Source organism: Tenrec ecaudatus, chromosome 15 (assembly GCF_050624435.1).
Source record: "Tenrec ecaudatus isolate mTenEca1 chromosome 15, mTenEca1.hap1, whole genome shotgun sequence".
In the NCBI taxonomy this organism is placed as follows: domain Eukaryota; kingdom Metazoa; phylum Chordata; class Mammalia; order Afrosoricida; family Tenrecidae; genus Tenrec; species Tenrec ecaudatus.
The window spans coordinates 19,744,394-19,769,746 of NC_134544.1; the positions used below are offsets into that span (position 1 = coordinate 19,744,394).

General features: G+C 44.2%; 1 protein-coding gene across 2 annotated transcripts in view; it reads right to left on the reverse strand.

Annotated features, from left to right (window-relative positions):
* The window catches only part of WDR7 (WD repeat domain 7), a 363,988-nt gene that overhangs the window by 210,923 nt on the left and 127,712 nt on the right, over window positions 1-25,353 (reverse strand). For both annotated transcript variants that reach the window (XM_075532929.1, XM_075532930.1), the window contains one exon: window positions 689-802. In XM_075532929.1, the coding sequence (XP_075389044.1) occupies window positions 689-802 (114 nt within the window). The remainder of the gene's footprint in view (window positions 1-688; window positions 803-25,353) is intronic.

The window sequence follows — 25,353 nt, forward strand, 5'->3', positions numbered from 1 at the left end:
ACTTGGCTTTATATGTACTATATAAGCATACTTGATATACAGTGCAAATATATATATAGGATTACTTCATGCTAATGTATATGCTCGATACAAATATGAATATCCAATAGGCAATTCAAATAATTTTATAAGGCAGCATATAATTCTAAGTTAAAGGTATGGGATATTTAAGTTTCCTTTTATAGCCTCTGTCACATATACTGTTATTACACCTTTGGAGCCCCGGTGGCATAGGTGTTACTCATCAGGCCACAATCCCCATGGGCTGCGATTCGAAACCAGCAGCAGCACTGAGGGAGAAAGATGGGGCTCTACCAGTTACAGGCTCGGAAACCCGCTGGGAGGCCCTGTGAGTCAGCACCGCCTCGATAGCTGCGAGCTTGGTTTTGGCTATGACAGTTTTAGTATGCTTCAGTTTGCTCTGTACTTGGAAAATCCTCCACAAATACTGTGTGTAAACTCTTTTACATGTCCCCAGGCTGTTGTCATGAACTGCCCTCTAAATCAGAAGGTCGGCCAAAAATCAAGTGCATAGCTAGTAGGCACATTGTTCCACGTGGTTCCAGCTGACGATCACAAAGGACAGAGAAGAGTCTCCTAAAACTGAACATGCCATCAATACATTTCCAATCCTTCCCCTCAGCACATTTATTCCTAGAGTCTAGTAAGGAGGTTTGTCGCTCCTTACCAGTTGTGATGTCATCGTCCACAAGGTCATGCTCTTCCTCCTGGACCTTGGTCTCTGTCCCTGAGGTGTCGGGAGCAGCAGCGGTGGTCTGAATGGCTTCTGCTGTGACTCCAGCTAAAACAAATGGAAAACACAGGGTTCACTTTTTAAAGGCTCAGGAAAATAGACCCAAGTCTTTAATGCTAGAATTTACTTATTGGATACAAATTCTTTAGTATTTCATGAATATTAACATGTACTCTTTTGAAAAATAATCATATTTTTAATGGCTACAGATGATTTCCTTCTAAACATGACCTGGAAAAACAAAAGGATACTGAAGCACATTTTTACTGAGCTTCCATGTTTTTGTGAGTTATTTTAGCTGATGTAGACAGAAAGCAGGATTCGTGAGTGAACTGCTGTAAAATTACGTTTGAATAGTAGTTTGTTTATAAATTGGAGATTGGAAGAATGGAGACAAAAGTGGGATTTACACACCGGGTGGAAGGAAGAGACCTTGAATATAGTGCCTGAAACAGTTCAGTACCTTCCTCTAGGAGAGGATTAGATCTGAAGTCAGATAGCCACCCTACTGGAAGACCCTCCTTAAAAGCAGCCATTGACTAGATCAGGGGATCAAACAATTCCACATGAGAACTTGATGTATGTGAATCTGCTTTCTGACCGCCCATTCGAATCTGCAGGCTCAATTTTGGATACAAACATTCTTTTGAGGGGAGCAATTAAATGGTCAAAGAAATTCTTCAGAAAGTAAGGAGCAGAGTTCTATTCACAGATAATTTGAATTATCTTTCAGTCTGGTAAATATTCTAGAGGTGACTTAAATGCAGGAAGAAAATTAAAAAGAATACAGGAGGATGTGCATGCGTTATATGTATGCTGTCTCAATGTTTTCAATTTTACTTCTCTACTTCATCTCAAGTGGTTCTAATAGCCACTGCAATAGCTACACTAGGCTCACAGACAAACTTCATGATTCATGGGTTTATTAAGGAAGCCAACAAGTTGTAATGCCAGTGCCAGTGTGTAAACTCAGGGTCGAGTTATAAGGATCTGTTACAAAGATCTTCCAGGTCTGCTAATTAATGCCCAAAGGGGCATACCACTCACCTGTGAGGCTCAACCTGCGGGCATTCTAGTTCAAGCTCAGCAGGTCAGCAAGCCCAACACCCACAATTAGGTACCCAGAGGCACCCCACTCCTCTGCAACTAGCCTCCCCCACAAAAGCACTCAGCTTACGTGCTCCCTGGGTTGAGAAGTCCACCACTGTTTCACCTTCTGGCTCCTGGTTCTGCTGCTGCCCTGACACTGCATTTCTGGGCTTGAAGACGGTCTCTGAGCAGGGATCTCAGGGCCAGAGTACGCACTGCTGGCTCTTACTTGTAATGAGATGGCTGCGTCTCAGAGGGCTCATTTTATATGCAGCAGGAGGGCACGCCTATTGGTAATTTCTCGCAGTGAGTCCTACTTGTCTCTTCCCTCCCCATGCAGGCAAATTTCCTTTGGTGGGAGTTATAAATCGGAGATGGGAAGAAAAGAGACAAAATTGGGATTTACACCCTGGGTCGAAGTTAAGAGACTGACTACAGAGCCATGGTAAATGATTCACTGCCCCCGCAATATGTGTACAGTACACTATTTTATAAAAGGGGCTTGAGCATGTGTGGATTTGGGTATCCCCAGGGGTCCTGGATCCAATCCCCGACAGATACCAAATAATGGCATTTCACTTTCCCCAGTGGTGACAATGGTTTGTGCTCAGCAATGACCAAAGCCCTACTGAAAGGTCATGGCCCTAACTACGCTCACAGGCTGGCTACTCTATGACACACGGTAGCCCCCCCAAATGTCTGAAATCCCAGGATATATGAACGCAAACGCTTCTGTGTCCAACTCAATCGTGCTGCTTCAGGATTAGCAACAGAGAAAGCGAAGGATTTTAGTAGTGAAGCCACCATTAGTGATTTCAAACTAGACCTACGAGTAGGCAGTCTCCAAGTCCTAATGATTGCAACCTGGGGAGAAAAGGCACCAACTTACTACGAGCACCTGTTCAGAGTGGCCCCACCCCAAATCCATCTATCAATAAGGCGTTGCTAAACCAATGCTCTATGTAGAATGCAAAATAACAATGCATCCCTTTACAAACGTGTTTGTACTTAATCACTTCGACAGAGGAGACCTCACCTCAGGTGGGCATGTTTTTCAAGATGTGGAGAGAAGAAGACCATTCAGTGGCTGCCATCCAACAATGTGCTCACGGTCACCCAAGTCCACAGACACTCGGAGAGAGGGATAAGCGAACCTTGTTGGAAATTCGAGTGAAGATGAGGAGGGGGGGTATGTATGTCTTGGGGAAGGCAATCACATTTCTGCTGGTAGCAAACACTTCACAATACTTATATAGAACACAAGGGGAGAACAAGCCCACTATTATGTTCCTAATTGGACACGTTTCTACCCAGCCCCTGGTGACCTAGGCTTGACCTCAAACCCACCTGTAGCAGGTTTAAAGAACAGGCATACTCCATCGACTGACGGCGGGACTGCCCAGTGCGAGCAGCAGCAGATGACTAATGTCCCAGTTACGAACTGACAATCGTATAGACTTTACGAATGGACTTTAGTCTGGAGCTCTTGCTTTGAGGGTGCCCAGTATCTGGAAGCCCAGAACCACCGTATATTTACTACTTTAATGCTCTCATGACATTAATCTGGCGGGAACGGGTCCACCTTTATGGACATTATTGAAAGTTATGCCCAATCACCAACCTCCACTGGGTGGTGTCCAGTCACTTACAAGTCGACAATTCATGTATTCCAGTCTGAAGCAGGCCTCGGCTTGTAAAATTTCCTTTTCTCAATTGTGTTTTAAATTCTATACTACTGGCTAAATTAAAGAATTACCTTATGCCTCAGTGGAATCATTTCTAATGTTCTCTATAATAAAATGGTAAGGATGTATCTAAAGGAAGCCAGAGACATATGCAAACTTAAGATATGTGAATGGATTTGGGGCTTGCACTTAAGTTCTGGCCCTAATCAATGAGCAATTAGCTCTTATGTCCTGGCCCTGCTCGATGCTTGCCCTCATGACAAGATCAATGAAGATATGGGCGCCATACCAAAGTGTGATGGTGAAACCAGATGATGCCCAGGTATCAGAAAGAATATTAGCTGGAGCTTAAAAGGCTTGTCTTAAAACAGCAGCCACCTAAGTCTACATGGAACAAATACACCAGCCTGTGTGATCCAAGGATTGTAAACAACAAAACCAAAATCCAGAGGAGGGAATGGTATCAGAGCTTAAATTGTGAACACGGGTTTGAAGAAGGATTGGATGATGGTGGAAGCCCCAGACCCATTTGCAGGATCCCCACCCAGATTGAGCCTCCTGTGAACCCCCTCGAGCCATAGAGGAGGGATGTGATGAGTCTTGCTATTATACATACAGCATCGTACATTTAACGGCAGATGCAGCGAGGTTAAAATGTAACACCTTATTTCATAGTTGTTTCACTTTTGACATTGTCTGCTTTCTTTTCAATTGAGTTTTTCCTACATTCTGTCTAGTCGTTGTGGTTGGTTTTATTTGTTTGCTTGCTTCCTGTTTGTGTTTTGTATGATTTTCTGTGTGTGAAATCAATGATAGGCAGTTCTGTAGAGATAGCGACTGGAGTGATAATTGCCCACGGGCATGGCAGAGGAGGATGGGGAAATGGAGAGCTAAACATGTAGAGTGTGAAAGAAAATGTTCTGAGATTATTGTGGTGATGAGTGTACAAATCTTAAAGACTGGATGATTTAATTGTGTGATTTATGAAGTATATGTCAATAAAATGCTTTTTAAAGTATTTTTAATTATTACATTTACAAAATACAATTTTAAAGTAGAGACCTTACTAGAAGAAATGTCACCCAGCTAATCACTTAATTAAAGATAGCAGGGCGTAAAGCCACCACAAAGTAGAAGAAGGTAGACAGGCCATTTCTAAATAGAGATTTGCTTTGTAAGTACAAAAATCAAAGGACATTATTTCATATTACTGAATCAAAATATAAATGGGTGAACTCTCCCAATCTTGTTCCTCCCTTGATCTTGGGTATTTTTGTAAATAATAACATAGACAGGGAAAGCACATTAAGACACAAGTGATTTATTTTCCACTTCCATAAAATCAGAGAGTCTGCAAACAATAAAGTTTACAAAACCAGGCACATTTACCCCAGTTGGTCAAACAGATTAAGTGACTGCTCAAAATACACAGCTACTGGACTCAAGAACCAGGACTGAATTGAGGATCAGCTACATATCCCAACCCAGTCAAAAGGCTGAGTTGGAATGGTAACTGACCTGAGAATCCTACCTAACTTTGCTAGAAGACAGAAAAGGCCATGAGACTGGAAAGACCAATGTACTGCACTCAACTCTCACATTGAGATGGTGTGGATCACTGGAAACTAATGTTTAACTGCTTTATCCTAAGGAAATAATGAATGGGGTTCTGAACTTCAACTTTTGAACAATACAGTTATTTTAAATTCAGCTAAGTCATTACTGAACTCTTCTACACACTGTGTGTGTGTGTGTGTGTGTCTTCAATTGATGCCATAAGTTGGTTATCTCTAGGCTCATAGTATTTGGCTACATGTTACCTCAAGATAACACGTAGACTCTACAGTAGACAGCCTAGGAAAGGCAAAGCTATAGGGGCAGACCCCAAAGCAGTGCTAGCCGGGAGCTAGGGGTTGGTAAAAGATTGACTGCCACGAGGGAAGAGAAGATAATAATCTGTATTGTGTTGTGAAGGCGGACACCAGAATCATAGAGCTGCTTACTAAACAGGGTGAGTTTTAATATGCATGTCTTATAACCTTGTAAGCCTCTTTAAAAAACGATACCATAACATCATCATAACTAATAAGAACTGTGAACACAATACTGTTTTCAAAGAAACAGAATATGCCAAAGGAGAAAAAGTCTGACTTTCTTCCTGGCATTTAAAAAAACAAACAAAACACCTTTCTATAGTATGAAATTTTCTATAAAAGAGACCAGGCTGACTGGTCAGATAGTCACAGGTGGGACCTTGGAAACAATGACCTTCAACACAGGTCTGGAACTGAATTGACCTCTGCGGGAGACTCATTAACCACTTGAGATCAGAAGGACAGCACTGACCCAACAACAAAGGTCAGAGGCTCACAGGAGGAACAAAGGGAGGAGGAAGCAGGAGGAGCAGGTGGGAACAGTGCCGGCACACAAGGGCCTGCAATGGATGAGCTGAGAAACCTTGTGCACGGACTGTTCAACGTACCCCTGATGACCGGCTGTTCCCCTTCACCTACTTCACATGAAAGGGGAAGGACAAAGATCTTCCTCACGGCCAGAGAAGAGGAAATAGTCCTGGGGACATGAATGCGGACTTCCATTTCTTGTGTACTGACCATCAAGAGCATAAAAACGAGTTACATGGTGGTATTTACTTGATGATATGTCAAAGCGTATCATAAAATCTAACAAGACGTAGTGCACTCTGCATCCGAATTAGGAGCGCTGGTGACGCAGCAGCTGCAACCCGCCAGCCACTCCACAGAGAAAGATGGGGTTGCCCTTCTGCCCGGACGAAGATGTGCGCGCAGCCTGGCAAACCGTACAGAGGCACCGTGAGCGGGTCCTGGGTCGGGTGCGTTTGGGTTTTAGGTTTCCTCGTAATTTTAAACTAGTAGCGTGATGGGCACCTCAAAAAGGTTCAATAAAGACATCTTCGGTAGAATTAAAAACCTTCAATGCCATGACACAAAGGATGTGATTTAAATATGTTAGAACAAAACACTGTGTGTTTGGGGGAAAGAGATTACTCATGTAACACATTAATGGAAAGTCCAGTGGCTGCAGCCTAAGAGCATTATGTGATGGCATGGGACTGGGCGGTGCTGCGTTCTGTTGCAGAGGGTGGCTCTGAGTCAAAGCGACTTGATGGCGCCTAACAACATCAAGAAGACACTGAAAGTACCTGTGAGTCCCCACGCCCAAACTTCTCACACACAAAAAAAGGGGGGCGGTGTTCTTGATGTTGGCTGCCATCCCTGATGGGCAGTGGTCCTTATATAATGTAACGAAACAGTGCTGGGTCCTGTCTCAGCCTTGGAATCAGTTGCAAATTAAAATCATATGGTCCGTGGAGTTTTCAACGGTTGCTTTTTAAAGCAGATAGCCAGGCCTTTCTTCCAAGTCTGTCTGAGCTTGGGTGCTCCACTGAGGCCGGGTCAGCATCCTCATAGCATGCCCCATCAGTGGGGTTCTACTCTGGCAGTGTGCCAAGACTGTGGTGGCTGGCATACTGCTGCGATCCTAGAAGCTACAAGCGGGTTTCAAACAGTGATGGACAAGTTCCCGCATCTTTCAACTCCATTTTTCCATGAGCTTTTTGAAGCTTCCTTATGTCACAAGGACATTTCAAATACCAGCAGTGTCAGCACCCGTGTTGGATGGGCATCAGCAGAGCCAACAGCCTAAGATGTCTGGGAAGAAAGGTGGGGAGATGGACTCTTGAGAAAGGAATCCAGGAAAACCGTTATGGGGGACAACAGAGTGTTGTCTAACTCACTTGCTTTGGCCACTTTGCAGGGGGGAATCAATCACTGACTGGATGTCCTGGCTGCTCAAGCGGAGGCCCAGGGTGGAGCAATGGGAAAATGCTGCGGGGGCTGGAACACACAGGCCAGGGGAAGGAAGCTGCAGGAGCAAGCAGGGTTTCGCAGAGATGAACGGGAGGGAGGGGGCCATGAGTGGTGCCAACATTCAGGCAGCTTTCTGTCTGCGCCCTGGAAGAGGTGAGGATACGGGGCTCGATGGCAAGGAGCAGAAAGGGGGTCTATGTTTGGACGTAAAAGCAAGAGGGTGGAGGGGTGTAGTGACGAGCAGCAGAGGGAGAAAAGGGGGAGGGGAGTATTGATCTCCCTGCCACTCACATTTCTCAATACTGAGGTCACTCTTCATGGACCGAGTTCTTGATATACGGAACTTTCCCCTTCATATGCAACAGTTTTAATCACTTTAGGAGGGAGGTGGATGGTGCACAGAACAAAATGCTGTTTTCCAAATCAGTAAAATCAAACTGTGCTTGCCCCTCCCCACCAGCACTATAAGCTACATCGTTGTAAACTTCCCTTCTAAAGCCTGCAAATGGCCTCTCTCCGTCGCCATCTTATCCCTACTGACTAATGCCATCTGAGCAATGGTAAATGGGAAGGCATTGTCTTCTGTGCTGTGGTGAACTTAAAAAGCCAAGATTAAATACCAGAACTGAAGCCGTAGCTTTTAAAAGGCAGCCCTCGAAGCAGCACCAAGAGAGGACAACCTTCCGGATCCTGATCATTTTACTGCTTGACGGAAGATTCGATGGAGGCAATAAACAGTAATACTGCTGTGGGCTGAAGAGGATGAATACATGAATGAAAGACTATAAAAGAAGACTATGCCAATGTGTTTATATTCATTAGTAAAAGGTAACAGGGATCTCCCCCGAGATGGAAAGACGGAGGTAAGTCCTGTCTCATCACTTGCTCCCCACTGGAGATTTCCAGTGGTCCAACCAACACAGGGGCGAGGAGACCATTTGCAATGCACCTGAGGCCTGCATCAAGCGAGGCTTCACAAGCAGGAGGAGGCAGTGTGAGGCTCGCGATAGCTTCTTTTCGGGCAGAAGGCTTGCATTTATTGGAGGCCGATCTCTGCAGTGACTGACCAGCATGGCCCACATTCACCGAGATGCTCATGACAGACAGACTGCCTGCCGCACATTAATTCACTTCACACCACTCCTATCGATCCGCAGCCGCTTCCCGAGTCTCTCTGCACACATTGCCTGTCTGGCTGCCTCCCTCCACATCAGCACATACACACAAAGGCCAGAGCCAGATCACCTCTGGCTTTCCATTAAAGACACAGTATCCATTTTTCCTTCTGGGATACCGTCAGAAAGGGGAACTGCAACAGGGTGGCGGGTGGCTGGTGGCACAGTCCACCTGTAAGACAAGGTGGGGCTTTGCTGTCCCCGATTAGGAAAGAGATCTGTTCCGTTCACCTGAGACCAGGCAGGCTGTGAAAGGCTGCGGAGCAATGGGAGAAAGAAAAACAGGATTCTAAAGAAACCAAATGTCTTCCTGCCTGGAGACGTCTTCAGAGTTTCGTGAGCCTCTCATGAAAGGAAGCCTTATTCCTCTTTATTTTTTAAAGAAACCTTCATTTTATTGTAAAAAAAAAAGTCATCTTTGTTTTTAACGAAATAGCATGCTTTATCCTAACTAGCGCTTGATTCTTATTATTTTAATAGTAAGCTGCTTCTATACCATGTGATTAAAGACTCTACTGAAGGGAACCGAGCTACTGTGAAATAGAGAAAGAACAGAGGACCCAGCCAGGCGGTGGCCTAAACCTACAGAATATTAATGGGAGACTATAAAGCTTTATTACTCCTTTCTCCTAAAAAGGGCCTGAAATGACACATGGTAAAAAAAAAGAAAACTCATCTAATACTTTTAATTCATTGCATGCACTTTTTCACAGACTTCTGTCTGATTTGCAGGCCCAGAGCTGACTCGACACCAATTTTGGTTTCATAAGACACAAATAAAGCGAGGATTTATTGTGCAACCTGCAATGGGTTGAGAGGAAAAGCCGATCTGGCTTCACGCACCACCACATCCAAGGTCTGAGTTAAGATTTCAACTTCTGCCTGACTCAGGATGCCACATGATGAGCACAACTGTGGGCCCTGGGGCTACTCGGGGCTGCTCGGGGCTGCTCAGGGCACGGTCTCCCAAGAAGCCATCTATGGATTTTCCTAAAAAAAATTTTTTTGAAGGAGGGCTAAAATTATCCAGGAAGATGTTACACTGCCACATAGTAACCAATACCATTTACTCTATACCTACAGTACACTAAATATGCTGTCACTGCTCAGAACATAAAAAATTGTGTTGGAATTTAAAGACACAGAAACTGATGTAGGCCGGTGAACTGGGAGTGCTTTATACGGAAAGCTAGAATCTTCCTGAGCCTGAAGGAGAGGGGCGGGATTCTCCGGTATGGGTAACAAGCAAAGCAACCAGACCAGCAGAGACACTATGCAAAGCTCCTTCATTACCTTAAATATTTACAGAGAAGTCAGGCTATGATGTGACAGGATTTAGAGCAGATAATTGGAAAAACAAGTGACAAAGACATCGCCTTGACCTTCTACTGAGCTCCTGTTGTGAAATTAAGTCAATAAGGAGATCTGAGTTGGGGAAATCACTTGATTTGAATGGTGTTTTAGAAAGCTCTCTTTTGGAGGAATGTGAAGAAACCCTTGGAGAGACAAGAATGAAGACAGGGGTGAGACGAGCACTTTTGAATCGGCGTGGACTGGAGCCCGCGGGGCATTCTCTGGAAGTGCCAGAGGTAGGAAAGGGAGCCTGGCCGCTCTTCACCTCCACCACATCCAGAACTCTCCGGATCCAAGCGCGCACACAGGCACACCCTTTACAAACTGTCACGTGAAAAACAATGAACTACCGTTATTTTAAAAAGCAACAACACAACAGTGTAAGAGGGGGAAAGTCACGAACTCTTTTCAAGTTCACAGAGGAGAAGCCGAGGCATGAGTGTATTCATTAACTACTTGGATGGTTGGTGGTGCTCTTGCATGATGGGTGACTCAGGCCGGGTCCTGGTGGCAGAAGCGCACTTCCCCCGTAGGACTTCCTTGGCTGCAGTCCTTATGGAAGTCGACCTTTCTCTCTCCCATGGCGCCCAAAGGTGGGTTCATACCACCAACCTTAGGACACTGGCTGAGCACCAAATTGCTGTATCACCAGGACTTCTACACAGCCTCACAGCTACGTGGAGAATGCAGACTTGCGGAGCAAACCCAGTGAACAATGAACTCTGCTCAGGATGGTGAGGGAAGAGAACTCCAGTCAAAGAAAAGGTCAGTACAAGAAGAAGTTTGAGTTGGGCTTGGAAGGCTATATGGGCCTTTACCACAGCCTGATGGACAGCAACAAACCAACTGCCATCGAGTCACCACCCTAAAGGACAGAGGAGACTTGCCCATGATTTTACAAAACTGTAACTCTTTGCTGGAGTAGAAAGCCGCCTCGTTCTCCTGAGGAGATGCAACTGGTCATTTCAAACTGCTGACGTTGCAGTAAGTGCACAATCACTTCCTAAGCCACTACATCACCAAGGCTCCCATCTAGAGGGAGCATCAGCCGCTTCCTGGGAGAGAGATGAAGCTTTCGACTCCCATAAAGCTACAACCACAGAAACCCATGCAGGCAGTTCCCTGTGCTATAGGGTCTCTATGAGTCAGAACTGATCCAATCTATGGCAGTGAGACAGACAGAAGTAGGTTGGCAGATAGGTAAATAGGCAGACAGATTAGATAGGTAAATGTACCATATTTTGGACCCTGCTTTTTAAAACTTAGCTTGTTACAGCCATTTTGCATGGTCCACAGAATCTCTGAATTATTATATTCTAATGTCAGCCACTGCACATGCTACAGCATAACGTATTAACGCGGGGCTGAATACGACGCGCTTATTATCAGGCAGTGTGCATGTTCTTTTCCCTGTTATAGGAGAACCCTCCACGAGATGGACGGACGGACCCCCGGGGCCACCATGGGCTCAAGCACAGGCACAATGGTGACGGTGGGGCGGGGCAGGGCGGTGTTCCCTGCTGTCATGTGGGTTAAACGGACTACTGGATGGCACCTCAAAATAGCACAGTGAGATGGAGGTTTAATTTAAAGGGAGTCCATAGGTTTGGTTTGGTTTTTTTCCGGAACAAAAATTAAATGGTTGGGAATTCCTGAACTATTCTGACAAGAGAAATCAAAGTGATAAAGCGATCCATATTCCTCCCCAGACCGCAGACCGTAAAACGGTGACTTTCACTGCATAAGTACCACCTCTCTCATTCTCATGGTCGTAACTACCCACCTGTGAGCCTCCTTGCCCCCATCTTAGGCACTGGAGCCAGGTGCCTTTCTCCCTGGAATTTTCTTCAAAGCACCTGGCTCCAGTGCTGGCGATGGGGGCGAGGAGGCTCGCAGCTGGTGGCTACAGCCAGGACATGAGGACTGGTTACTAGGCAGTGAAAGTCAACAAACAAACATTACACTATCTGAGGCATGGGGAGGAGTATGGATCACCTTATCACTTTTATTTATTGTCAGAATAGTTCAGGAATTCCTAACCATTTAATTTTTGTTCTACAGAGAAAAACAAAGCAAAAAACAACCCGTGAACTCCTTATAAAATTAAACACCCATTTTCACGGTACTTAATAGAAAAAGGGAAACATACGATGCCCGATGACAAGGGAATACTATGCAACCTACTGTTAATACCTTATGCTGTAGCACACGCAGAGGCTGACACTAAGACATAACAATCCAAAGATTCTGTGCACCCTGCAACATGGCTGTAATGACCTAAGCTTTAAAAAAAAACAGGGTCTAAAATGATTCATCTATCTATCTATCTATCTATCTATCTATCTATCTATCTATCTATCTCACTGTCACTGAGTCCATTCTGACTCAGAGTAATCCTACAGAACAGACTACAACTGCCCCTGTGGGTTTCTAAGGCTAAATCTCAATGGGAGTAAAAAGTCTCAGCTGCTCATAATGTAAACTTGCTATCCTGATTATCTTCTATCGATATTAATTGTATTAAAAACACAGAAGTCTGTGTTTGGAGATAAAGAGAAAAATTAAGAATATGACAATTCCTGGTGTGGGTGCCCCAAAGTCACCATGTCTGTCTTATTTCCTGGAAAATCTTTCTCCAGCTTAACATTGGACAGTAAGTTAAAGGCTCTGGCTTAGGCTCCTTTTCAAGGTGAGGTGCTCAGGCCTGATGAGCACTAGTAAATTGACTGGCAAATCACAACTCAGACTGTTTCCATCACACTAGAAAGACCCCTGGTAACCCATACCTCTTACGCCCCATCTCTACCTTAGAAAAACGCCATGACCTCAGGTCTATTGCCCTCATTGCTTATTGTAAAATTTGGCATAGAACTCTACTTTTTAGTGTCCAGCTTCCTGTTGTTTTCCCAGTTGTCCATTCCTTTTAGTTGCCATCAGATGAATATCACAACTTTTTATCCAGCCAAACGCTGAACATCTCTGTTGTCCCCATGTTTTGGCTATTGCAAGTCTTGCAGCTATAAACAAAACTGCAAAAGCCTTTAAGTGGACTTATGTTTCCATTTCTTACAGGCAATATCGAGGAGCAGAATTACCGGGTAGACAAAGTATATATTTTTAGAACTGCTTTTATTAATGTTGTAGAGTGCTGAACATGCAACCCTATACTACAATTTCCATCTTTTTAGCTTCAGATAAAATTTTTGCCCATCAAAATAAAGTTTTGTGATTTTTTTCCCCCCAGAAAGATCTGCTAATGGGGAAACCTCCAAAGCTCTATAAGAAAATTCGCATGCCAATCTTAACATGTGAAGTGAAACAAATTAATGTAAGTCAATCACATTTTATTTTGCTTTTAAAGTACCTGAAAAGCAAGCTTTAGACTAACGTGGGAACTTAAATACACTTGCCAAATGAACACCCATTTTGTGGTAATTACATAATGGTATCAATTTCAGACTTACGAGTGAAGGGGTGAGTTTACCTGTTAATAAGGTCGCAGCTTGATGACCTCAATTGGAGGCACTAAGGAGATAGGGGCGGGGCACTCACTCACTCCCTTGGAGACACTGCAGCTGACAAGACAGATGGAACTATGCTAGAGCCCTGAGCTGGAGGAGCCGCGTGGAGGTCCCTGTCTGCGCTGAGATATGTACAACGCCACTGGATCCACAAGACTTCCCACCCACTGGCCTGTGATCTTCCTGCATTTGGCATCATTGCATGTGTTTTGTGAGTCTGAAGAGGATGTTATCGAGTGGTATTGGACATAGGGGCTAATAATAGACTTACGGACTTGATCTGGGCTGGGCTGGGATGCTTCTCAATATTCAACTGCTCTTGTATATAAAACTCTTATACACACACGTCTATGAATTTGTTTCTCAAGCCTACCAGATTAACACACTTTTCTTTAAAAATGATTAATAAGTACCTTTAATCCATCTGCATTATATACTGATGTCCTGGATGTTTTACAAATTTTTTCTAATACATTGAATTCGTTGTCCTAACACATCCATATTTTAAATTGCTTAATTCAAAACTATACCAGACTAGAGAGATAATTTACTCATTATTTCCCAAATACACCAATCTAATTCAAGTGAAATCTAAATCAAGTAAATTTTTTAAATTTACGTGATTTGTCAATTTGCAAGTCTTAGGTAATGTCCATTAAAATGTCTAACAATATAAGTTTCTATGGCAATGCTGCCCTATTTTTTAAAATACTGCTCCTTACAATTCTTTAGTGGCTAGTCTCAGTGTAAATATTGTCATTAATGGGAGGGAGTTTGGTCAGTCCCATCTTTCATTGTACCTGCTTGATGTTTTGTATAAGCTACTTCAGTGATTAACACTGTTTCCATCTATAAGCAACTGAGATGATGAAACAGATTAAGAAAGGTAAGTAACTAGTCCAAGGGCAGCAGAAGCCAGAAAGTATAAATGCAGACATTTAGAAGATGTGTTTCCATCACTAGTATGTATTTATTTATACAATGAGGGCTTCAAAAAGTCTGTGAAAAAAATGGAATTACAGTAAACGATAATGCAATTTTTCCAAGAACTTTTTGAATTTCCTCATATGTCCCAGGGTGACAATGGGATTCCTTAATGTCTGTCAGCATTAAGCTATTTTTAAAAATAGACATTTGTACCAACTGCTCCATTAAAGCAAGCAATTAATAAACTCAGCCCTCAGATATCTGACGTGCGCTTGAGCAACACAATTGCATCAATCATTCTCTTATCTAGAAAATTCTTAACTTGAAAGAGTAACTCCCCTATCACTGAGAAGTCCGGGATGGTTAATTGAGCGCCTACTAAGAGCTTGGCAAAGAGCCCTGGTTGCAAAGTGGGTTAAACATTGGGCTACCGTCTGAAAGGTTAGCAGTTCAAACCCACCAGCTGCCCCACGAACGAAAAATTGGGCTGTCTGCTTCCACGAAGCGTAAAGCCTCGGGCATCTTAGGAAGCAGTTGTGCTCTACGATTTGAAAACAACTCAATAGCAGTGGGAAGCACTTGGTGCTGGGTCATTTGGGGACAAAACTAAGGGCCTGGACCTAGATCTCAAGGAGATCTGTGTGCAGTACTTACAATATGCTCTTCTTTCAGTGTAGACCCTGTGGCTTCATTATCACTAGGAAACGTGTGTTCTGTCTCACAATGTAGATGCGCATTACACACTGAAAGGTGAAGACAGGCATAAAATGGGACGAAGCCCCAGAGGACGCTAAGGAAGCATGCAATAGGTTTACTCCCCCTGGAAACATGGCACAACGGCTTCAAGCTGCCGAAGATGCAGACATCCACGCCCCATCGTGAGCACTATGTGTCTGTACAGCACTGCGTTGTACTTATGCACCTCACTGAGTGACTCCCCCACCTCCATCTCAAGACCAGGCTCAGAGCTAGCCAATGATGGTGATGAGGACGGAAAGTTCGGTTAACGAGGAGTGAAAAGCACCCACCGTGGCCTCTGGCAGAGCTGTCTAATGAATTAACTTGGGGATGATGTTATAAAACGAATAAAGGATGAGCAGGAAGCCCACTAAGACAGCAGAGGTACTGCACTGTGGAACCAGAAAATGAACATGTCTCATTATCCCCATTCCACAAATGAAGAAACAAAGCCGAAAGGAGCTGTGTGAATAAGGTAGGAAAATCAGGAAAAGGAAATGCAGACTCATGACAAATTAAGTCTTATTACGTCACTGTCATTTCCGAGTTCTAGGACTGTTTTCCAGCTGAATAAAGACCATTTCCCTTGGCCAGGGGGCCACGTCTCCTAGGGCTGCACTCTCTCCACAGTCACTTGGATCATACTGCTTTACTGCCCCTTTCATTACCTGGCCACCTAACAGACTGAACTCCACGAAGACAAGAGCCAAGACTGCCCACAGTTGCCTGTGCGCCATTAGACTCTGCAGTGTGTACTGTCATTGAGTAGCTCTTCAGTGAGGGAGAGGAAGAGGAGGTACAGCCCCTGAGGAATGTGTTGGTTCAGTCCTGTCGAAGGGCGGACAGACTTAACATAACATCATATATGAAAACGTGAAGTGTTGTTTAAGTCGCTTATTCTTTCCCAGAGGCAGTTCCACATGCAAACACACAGTGGTCATGAATGAAGCTATGGCATAATGTGCCCTAGGGCGATATTTATTTCACAGATTCTTATTACTGATCAAAAAGGCAAATTATACAACTCATTTGTTACAGAAACTCTCTACAAAGCACCTGAAAATCCTAAATGCACAAAAGAAAAAGGAAACCGGTGACTTTTTACATAAGGAACGTTGAAAAAAATGTTACCCTCTTAATCACTGTGTCAGTCTCAAGAGCCCAGCTCTTGTCGGACGATTCTCGAAGCTATCCTCTGCAAGTTAGGAGAAGAAGTGAGATCTATTCATAGAGACCATATTAAAATCAGAGAGAAACTGGGGGGAAAAAACAGGCAAAGATGATAGGTTTGAAGTAAGTGTAAAAATTCAAATGGCTTTCTCATTTAAAACACATCTTGAAAATAATGTCCGGGGGACCGATCAGATGACCCTTCTGGTCCTCATAGCCCTGGCGGTGCTGACTAAGTGTTGGGCTGTTCATCGTAAGGCCAGCATTTCAAACCCAGCAGCAGCTCCTCTGGAGAAAGAGGAGGCTGTCTGCTCCGGTCAAGGTCCATAGCCACAGCAACCCCGGTAGAGGATCACCTGGAGTCCGAAGCAACTTGCTGGCAGTGAGTTTGGGGTGTAATCTCTCTTATTTGGGTGTGAACCACCTTATCTTCAACAAGTGTCCTAATCAATGCCTTTTGACATTATATAAACCTGGGCTCTCTTTGACAGGATCAAACCACCCCCTAATCACAACAAATTCTGCATCATGATCACCTTCAGGGGCTGCGTGGGCACCTGGTCACGCACTCCACAGGTGATGGGCCTCCTTTTGCACTAAAGCGGGGTGATATAACCCCCTGGGAGACAGCTCTCCTTGCAACTCAGCTTAAAGCCGCAGGAAAGGGTCTCAGGGCTACCTATCGGTTGACTCGGAAACTCTAAGTGTGAATAGTGCGCAGGTGTTTAAGGAAAGGAGATAAATGACTAAATACTACGGATTCCTTACACTTTGACAGCAAGCGGGCCAGAGCATAAACTCAGACGAGAGCAGGGAAACCGACTCAACAGCACCTAACATCAAAGGTAAGGGAATGTTCGAATATAAATCCAGAGTATTATATATGCTTTATGACCCAAATGACAGTGTGTTTGTTTGCATCTGCCCCAAACTACCAGCAACAGAAAACCAGAGAGCAGGGAAGCCCTATGGCATTCAGTGACGTGGGAAAAAGAGCCCTGGCCGCTCAGAAGAGCCACGAGCTGGTGCAGGTCTGAGTCAGGACAGGACACGCACAGTGGAGAACACCTGGTCAGCAAGAGGATTCCAGTGCCAGCCGATGAGCACAGTTCCACTGAGCAAGGACGGCACAAAGTGAACACTGAGAAAGAGGAAAACTGTAATGTGTTTCGGTGCTCTCAAGAGGAAAGAAAAATCACCACCCCATGCATGGGTTTCTCCTATCCTTCCTGATCTGCAGCTCAGGGCAGCACATCGTTTTTGAGGAAGAAAATTGTAGCGAGGCATTCCAACTAATAAATGAATAAGGTACAACAGAATTATGGGATCCGGATCTGCCACTCTGATACGATGGAGGGCAGAGGTTATCACAGCACAGACCTGCTCAATTCTTCCACAGTGAAAGAGAGAGAGAAGGAATGGGAGAGAAGAGCGCAGAAGCATTTAAAGAGATGATAGACGAGTGAGTGGATGGATGGGAAGAATGACTAGATGGATGGACGAACGGACACATGGATGGATGGATAAGCAGATATATGACTGAGTGGGAGAGTTCAAGTAGATAATAGATGGAGATCCCACACATTTAAAGAGATACAAGAGCCATGTCAACTAGCTGTAAAACATGGCCTTTTATTTGAATTCTAAGTTGAATTTTCAAAAAGTATAAAGAACTATTCTTAGATGACTCGAACAATATAAACAATGAGGTTATCAGATAGTACTCATGAATACAATTGAATTTTATAGGCATTACAATGATATTCAATTTTTATCATTTAGGAGAAAATTTAAATATTTATAAAGTCCATTGTTGCTGAGAATTACTTCAAAATAATGGAGGAGGAGAGGAGAGGGGAGGAGAGGGGAGCAGAGGGGAGGAGAGGGGAGGGGAGGGGAGGGGAGGGGAGGTGAGGCGAGGAGGGGGGATATAGATGAAACAAGACTGGGTCATGAGCTAGTAACTGCTGCAGTATTCTTTTTGTATGTTTGAGATATTCCAAACTAAAAACTTGGTTTTTTTAATTAAAAAAGAAAACATAGCTTTTATCCAATACTGTTCCACAGAGTTATGTTTGGCATGTAAGCCGCCCATCTAACAAACGATCCCGAGAGTGCTATACTGGAACTCCAAGAGATGTAAGAGAAAAGATTTTCTGATTAGTACGAAATGTTCATGTAATTCCTTTGAAATAGGCCCTATTTGATGTATTTTCTCTCCAACTCCCTTCCTCTTCACCAATCCCTGCTGACCAGGTGGCTCGCATAACTGAAAGAGGGAGGTTAGCCTGCGTTTGTTAGACGCCTTTTTAAAATGCTTTAGACAAAAGCCAAACATCTAACCCATCAATGCTCCCCTCCCCTGAGTGTGGTGGCAAATACCCAGCATGGACTCTTGGGTTGCTCACCCTGATCATGCCATGCATACCACAGGGCCATGGGTCTGGGCAGCCAAGGACCGAAAGAGGAAGTGGGTATGCACAGAGATCCTCAGCTGAACATTCATTCTCACACAAACTCTCTTGTGAGCGAGTCTTTACATATTTAGTGTGAAAGAAAAATCATCATCAAAACCCAAGTAACATGCTTTATGAAAATGTCCAAATGTTGATACCCTCTCCACATAGCACATGCCACAGACACATTACTGCACTTACTGGGGGTGGGGGCTGTCCACAGTAACAGCTTTAGCCTCATCCAATGATGATTCATTAAGTCAGAGAGACAGAAGGTGATTCCTATAGATGTCCCACAAGCAGATAGATCATGGCTATTAAAAGATGACTGAATGGATGTCATTATACATTTCTAGTTTCATAAGAACAAGTAAGTTTCAAAACCAGACAGTTGAAAAACTGTCTCTGAAAAGTTAGCCCATTTTAAATAACAGTATACCAACCACCAATGCAGTATTTTCACAATTGCTTCTGTGCTTGCAGCAGACAACAAATTTCAGACAATCCACTGAGAGTACATGCTGGGATAGCACTCTGCTCATGTGCAGCCTGAGGAGCTACCTACTCTTGAGAACACAGTCATCTCTAGAGAAATAAAATATACCTATTTCCCAGGTTGTCATACAGAACCATAAGAGTTATAGGGGAAACCACAACTTGTCCTGCATGATCACACATTTTAGTCATCGGCCTACTGAATGGAAAGTTTATATTCACTCTTTCTAACTCTGACCTGCACCCCTGTAGCACAAGGGGTGTGTGTGTGTGTGTGTGTGTGTGTGTGTGTGTTATATGCATGAGAAAGATGGAGCATGGGAGTTATTTGTTAGGGTAAGAAGGCCTATTTACAGAATAGACCATTCGGTAATTTTTAATTGTGCTAGACAGAACTGCTAAAGAAAAAAGAAGAGTCTAAGGCAGTGGTTCTCAACTTTCCTCGTGCCGCGACCCTTTCATCCAGTTCCTCATGTGGTGGTGACCCCCAACCATAAAAGTATTTTCGTTGCAACTTCATAACTGTCATTTTGCTACTGTTTTGAATCAAGCAACCACTGTGAAAAGGTTGTTTGACCCCCAAAGGAGTCACGACCCACAAATTGAGAACCGCTGGTCTAAGGGTTTTGTGCACAAGAAAGAAGCATTGTTTTCTCTAAAAGTAAAGCTATAAAGTGCCTACAAACACAATACCTTTAATCTGTTACTTACATTGAAACTCTGGTTTTGCACACGAGGTTATTACCTAAATGTTTGTACAAACACAGACTTGTTCAGCCCTCACTTTCTACCAAAAGAAACTGTGGTAGAGACGAGGAAGTGCTGCACCTCGGGTTACAGTTCATTCACATGAAGCAGGACAAGCTGCCACATCTTCTGACGGACTGCTTCCCACGCGACTCCCCAACCAATGCTCAGATCCAGCACATCAAGTCACATGCAGCCTCTGAAAGATACTAGGGGGGAAAAACAAGACTTTCCTCTGATTTGCAAACTCTAAAATTAATGAACCCAGATCTCTGGTTGAAGAGACCCATCTTTTGTGATTAACCCCTTCAGGGTCCCATCTCCACAAGGGGAAGTAGAATGAAGAGGCTTGGGTCCAGGTGTCCCGTTCATGTCTAGTACGAAGAGCTTGGTTGCTCTCAGAATCCCAAGTATACCTCAAAAATAGGTTACCTATGAGATTCTGAAGTCACTTTTAATGGTAAATAAATATTTTATTGAAAGCATCAGGACTTTTTAGATTAAGACAACAAATATCTAGGACCCCCACCCCACCTCCACCCATCACCTAGTACTCAAGTCATTCATTGCTAGTTTAGCTCCTCTGAACGGAGTGTTTATTATTGGCTGATCCTTGTACCAGGACCCTTGTACCAGGGGGGAAGTCTGATCCTTGGACCAGGGGGGAAGCAAACAAATAAAAGAACAAGAAGAACAGCCAAATAAGAGCTCACAGTCCACGAGAGGCAGGAGGAAGGAAACAGCCTTCTTCACTTCAAGCCTGAGATACCTAAAAAACAAGCCACTCCACATCCCTGTCCCTAACCTCTCCCCGATATGATGATGACAGGGAGGCACTGTGAGCATGTCCCACAATCAGCAGGATGACTCAGGAGCTAGGAAGCATCCCTCTTCTTCCAATGCCATTCCCAACATGGGGCTGTCCCCCACTCTCTTCCACTCAGGAGCTGTGACTGCCCCTGGATTGCACTACAGAAGCCATGTTCAAGAACACGCAGTAAAAGAGGCAGTGGGGGCAGTCTGCATCGAAAGCAAGCAAGGAAACTCTCCTCCAGTGGTGGGTAAATTTTATTTTCAAACAATACAGAAAATATGTACAGGAAAAAATTACGAAAATACTAAGCACTGTTACAGCTGACTGGATTGGCATTTAACAGGCTGAAAGGAGCCAGATCAATCTCAATCTTGCTGGGGTCAATTCAGGCGCTCCAACCAATAGAACAAAAAATGTTTTTCTTTATGTTTGTGTACTAGCGGGGCTAAAATATTAAGCAAGTCTGCAGATGTCATGCACGATGAAACCACTTATAAATATTAAAACACATATTTGTATCAAAATCCACGTTATAAAAGTAGGTAGTGGACGTAATAAATCTTTAGGACAATATTTAAAAACACTAGAACAAAAGCTACCAGAGCTACTTCAATGAAGGTATGATGCAAGCAAATAGCTGTATTTTATTTTCTTGCAGTTGCCGTTGTCCTTCCAAATTATTAGATCTAGCCTGTCATATGCACACCATCATGAAGCTTTCCAGTAAACATTAAAACAATGCAAATATGTCTAACAGCCAATCAACATAGAGGCAATGAAATAAGAAATGGAATAAAAGCATAATTTTTTTCACAGCCAAATCAAAATTGGATTTATGCATTGTCAGTGTGTAAGGTTTAAAATGTCCCCAGGTTATCACCTCCAATGTGTGCTCTCCAAACACAGGTCGGACAGGACACTACATACCTGAACTGGAACTTTCTGCAGTAGAATCAAGAAAAATTGTATTTAAAAGCATACCAAACACTGTATTCTTACAAAGACGCATTCCCGTATTCATTTGCAGTGTTTGTGAAGTACTTTATTTCCATTAGCATTATAAATTTTTGTTCTTCAGCAAGTCAGCAAGAGACTAATGGCACAAATCAATATCAAACTCTTCATAGCAACGAGTACTGGGTCATTTATAATAACAAAGGCCACCAGAACCTCAGCTAAAGGTCTACCACGCATTTCCATTTGAACACCATTTTAAAATACACACCCGTACGTGTTACAGGTTGACAGAGGCTTCCCTGCGTTTTCTTAAGGTAGCCGGTTTAAGCGCACAGACCCCTCAGAGCAAGCCAGTCACGCCTCCTAGGGGCCTCGCCACCAACTACAGCTCTGGGAGAAGTGACAACTGTCTGTGCTTCAAGGGAGGCGGAAGGATGAGTCTTAGGAAAGAGACAAAGAAAGAGAAATGAAAAAAAGTCAAATGATTCCAGTCTCAGCTCTAGAAAGTCTTGCGACCCCGTCAGCTGATTGTCAATCTTCCTAAGGGAGAAGCAGCTAGGAGTGGAACCCCCAGGTCCTCGGCGCTACACAAAGAGCTCACTGTTTTATTTCCTCAGGCTCCACTCCACGCTTTGTTCCCCAAGTGGGGGGCTGTCCTGGGACTCCTACTGACACCCTGCAAGCAGGCTGTTGACAGCACAATCATATGGCCACTTCTCCAGGGCTCTTCACTAGGAGTCCCTCACCAAGCATCACGTGGTAAGTCATAAGGGCCCCTGCTTATGACTTGCTAGCAAAGTCTTCTTAACCAACCCATCTAGTCCTGCATTCATTTTTCACTTACCGCTTTACTAATTGATTTCTAAGACTTGTAGGGAGAATATAAGAAGAAAAATTACAAGAATATTAAATATCACCTCCGAGAAGGCAAAGCCCATGAAAGTAAAGGATTTTTCTTTAGATGGCTGTGACCGATGAAGAAGGAATTTCATTGTTATTCCATTAGGTTAGTGGCCGAGTACAGATAAGTAGCACAGTTTAATGCTGTTAAGTACATGATCAGTCTAGAGTGCTTAAAATTAAGCTCCATGACTCTGACAGTCTGGGAGAAAAAAGAGGAGCAAATCTCTTCGGTCCCCAAGAAGCCCTGCAAAGAGATACAGCGCAGACACAATGTGCTTTGCATAATATCGTTTGTCTGAGACAAACCTTTTTCGCCTCACGTTAGAAATTCCCAGAGTTACACAGATGTAGCTTCTGCCTATGTCTCTCGGTCCTAATTCAATCCGCTCCCTTTCTGATCACAATGCAAAACCGTTTCCAAATAGTTTGGTGAACCTTCTAAGGCAACCGTGAGAGTTAGTGCTGAGGCAGCCTCGTCCTCCAACTTCAGATGGTTCATAAGACCGGCATCAACAGCAGGGCTCCTGTAGGCTGTCGGTGCTTCCGACATTTCTTTTTCTCTCCGGTTTTACCAAGACTATTCCGGTTCCCACAGGAAAGGGCACCCAGGATGCAACAAAGGAACAGAGCAAGAGCCAGCTGACCAGCAACAGAAGAGCAGGCAAGGGGACAGCACTGACACCTGGCCACTAACGCCCACGGAGTCTTTCGCCAGAGGCTTCTGTTTCTTTGCCAATTTACGCTCATTTTGTAGTTAACATGAGTAAACTGAGTCAAGTCGATTCTGCAGACCCAGAATATCAGAAACAGAGCATTAGAAACCAAGGCAGGCACTACATAGGCTGAGACAAAACCAGCCCGACAGCCATGAACATGGGCGACCATGAGTAGCTAGTAAGAAAGGGAGGAACGGGCATTCTTCTTCCTGAGGAAGAAAACATGGACTGCAGGACGCAGCCAGGCTGCGAGCCTTCCGTTTCAGATATTCCACGGGACCACACACTTCAGCAGCACAGGGTCAGCCAGCGCGGGGCGGAACAGCCGCCCTGGTCACCGAGAAGACGGAAAAGCCAGAGAGCTCCGTGTAATTCCATCTTAAAGTACATATTGTCACATGTGATTTTCTTCGCCCTTCATCTGAGCCCCATTCAGACACAACCCTCAGTTATCCCAGAAACGACTGCGAGGAGGACGGCCTTCTGAGGCCCAAGACAGAGCCAGCGAGCAGGTTGCAAGAAAACAGAAGGAGGCAGGGCCTTTGGCAGGGAGACAACTTGAAATTCTATTCATCAGAAGCCCTTCCTGTTCTTTCCCCCTCGTCCTCCCCATCGACCAACCCTGAAAAGAGCCGCAGACCAAAGGATGCAAGAATATTTAAATGGTTTTTACCAGGTACAATCACATGCTCTGCTCCTTCCCGTCTAACACGAGTTCCACCTTACCTTCTGATAAGCTGGTGGTCCATCCACGTTTGTGCCCGGAGTGACCATTACTCTGTCATCAGGAGAAAGGCGACTCCAGGTCCAGGTTTAGCACCGACACTACAGTGTGGAGGGGGACAGTCAACCCCGAACCCTCACTGAACAAAGAAATCCCATGCAGTTTCCAAGGGGGATAAACAGACGAGCCTAACCCCGTAACCTGAACACAAAAGGCAGGGACTCGATAAGAACAAAGGGTTGTGCTTTCTGATGACATCAATATGTATTAAACACGATGCGTTACACATCCTTCTATCAATAGCTGATGTGATAAATTTGCAAATTAATACATCGGCCATAACTGCATAAAATTATACCCGCACCCGCTTTGGAAAAAGTGTTGATTTATAGAACAGCAGGGACTTTCATGTGTTTAATGTTTCTGAAAACCAAAGGAGATGAGCCACGGTGAGCCAGCAGAATACAATGTGTGAGAAATAATTACACCCGTGACCTCGAGGCCTGGAAGGTCATCCTGCCTCTCAGGCCAAAGGAAATCAGGAACCATCAGCATTTACCTCAGGGCCATCACCGCCTGGAAGGAAGGGCAAGTGTGGGCATATTTCATAAACTAGCAGTGCTTGACCTCATAAAGAAGTCAATATTAAAATGCTGCACACAGAATGTCACCAATAGCAAAATATAAAATCAGGTTCCACAAAACACCTCCCTTCAAAATTAACCTGTGACAACTTAAAACATTTTAGCGTCATCTAAATTGTAAGACAAGTACTTCACAAAGGAGACTTTAATCCCGCTTTGGTAAGAATAATCAATAGTACTTTTTTTTAAGTGCTTGGGAACATAAAAATGATAACGAATACATGCTGAGGAATAGCGACTCAGAAAACATTTACAATAATTATATCTCAGCACTGCAAGTACGTCGGCAGGGAACTGCCAGAATTTCAAGCGGGATTCCAAGGAGGATGTGGAATGTTGGTGTCGGATAAAAGCAGAGTACCAGAAAGATGTGTACCAGTGTCTTACCGACTATGCAGAGGCATCTGATGCTGCGAGTCATAACAAACTGTGCACAGCACTGCAAAAAAAGGAGGGAATTCCAGAGCACGCCACGATGTTTATGCAGAATCTGAGCATACGCCAGTCGTTCGAGGGGGCCCTGCTGCTGGGTTTCCAAAAAGGAAGCCTGTGTGTGAGAGCTCTCTCCTTTCCCCAGACTTCCCCAATCTAGGGGCTGGACAATGAATGTGACCCACTGGACTATCTAAAGAAGACT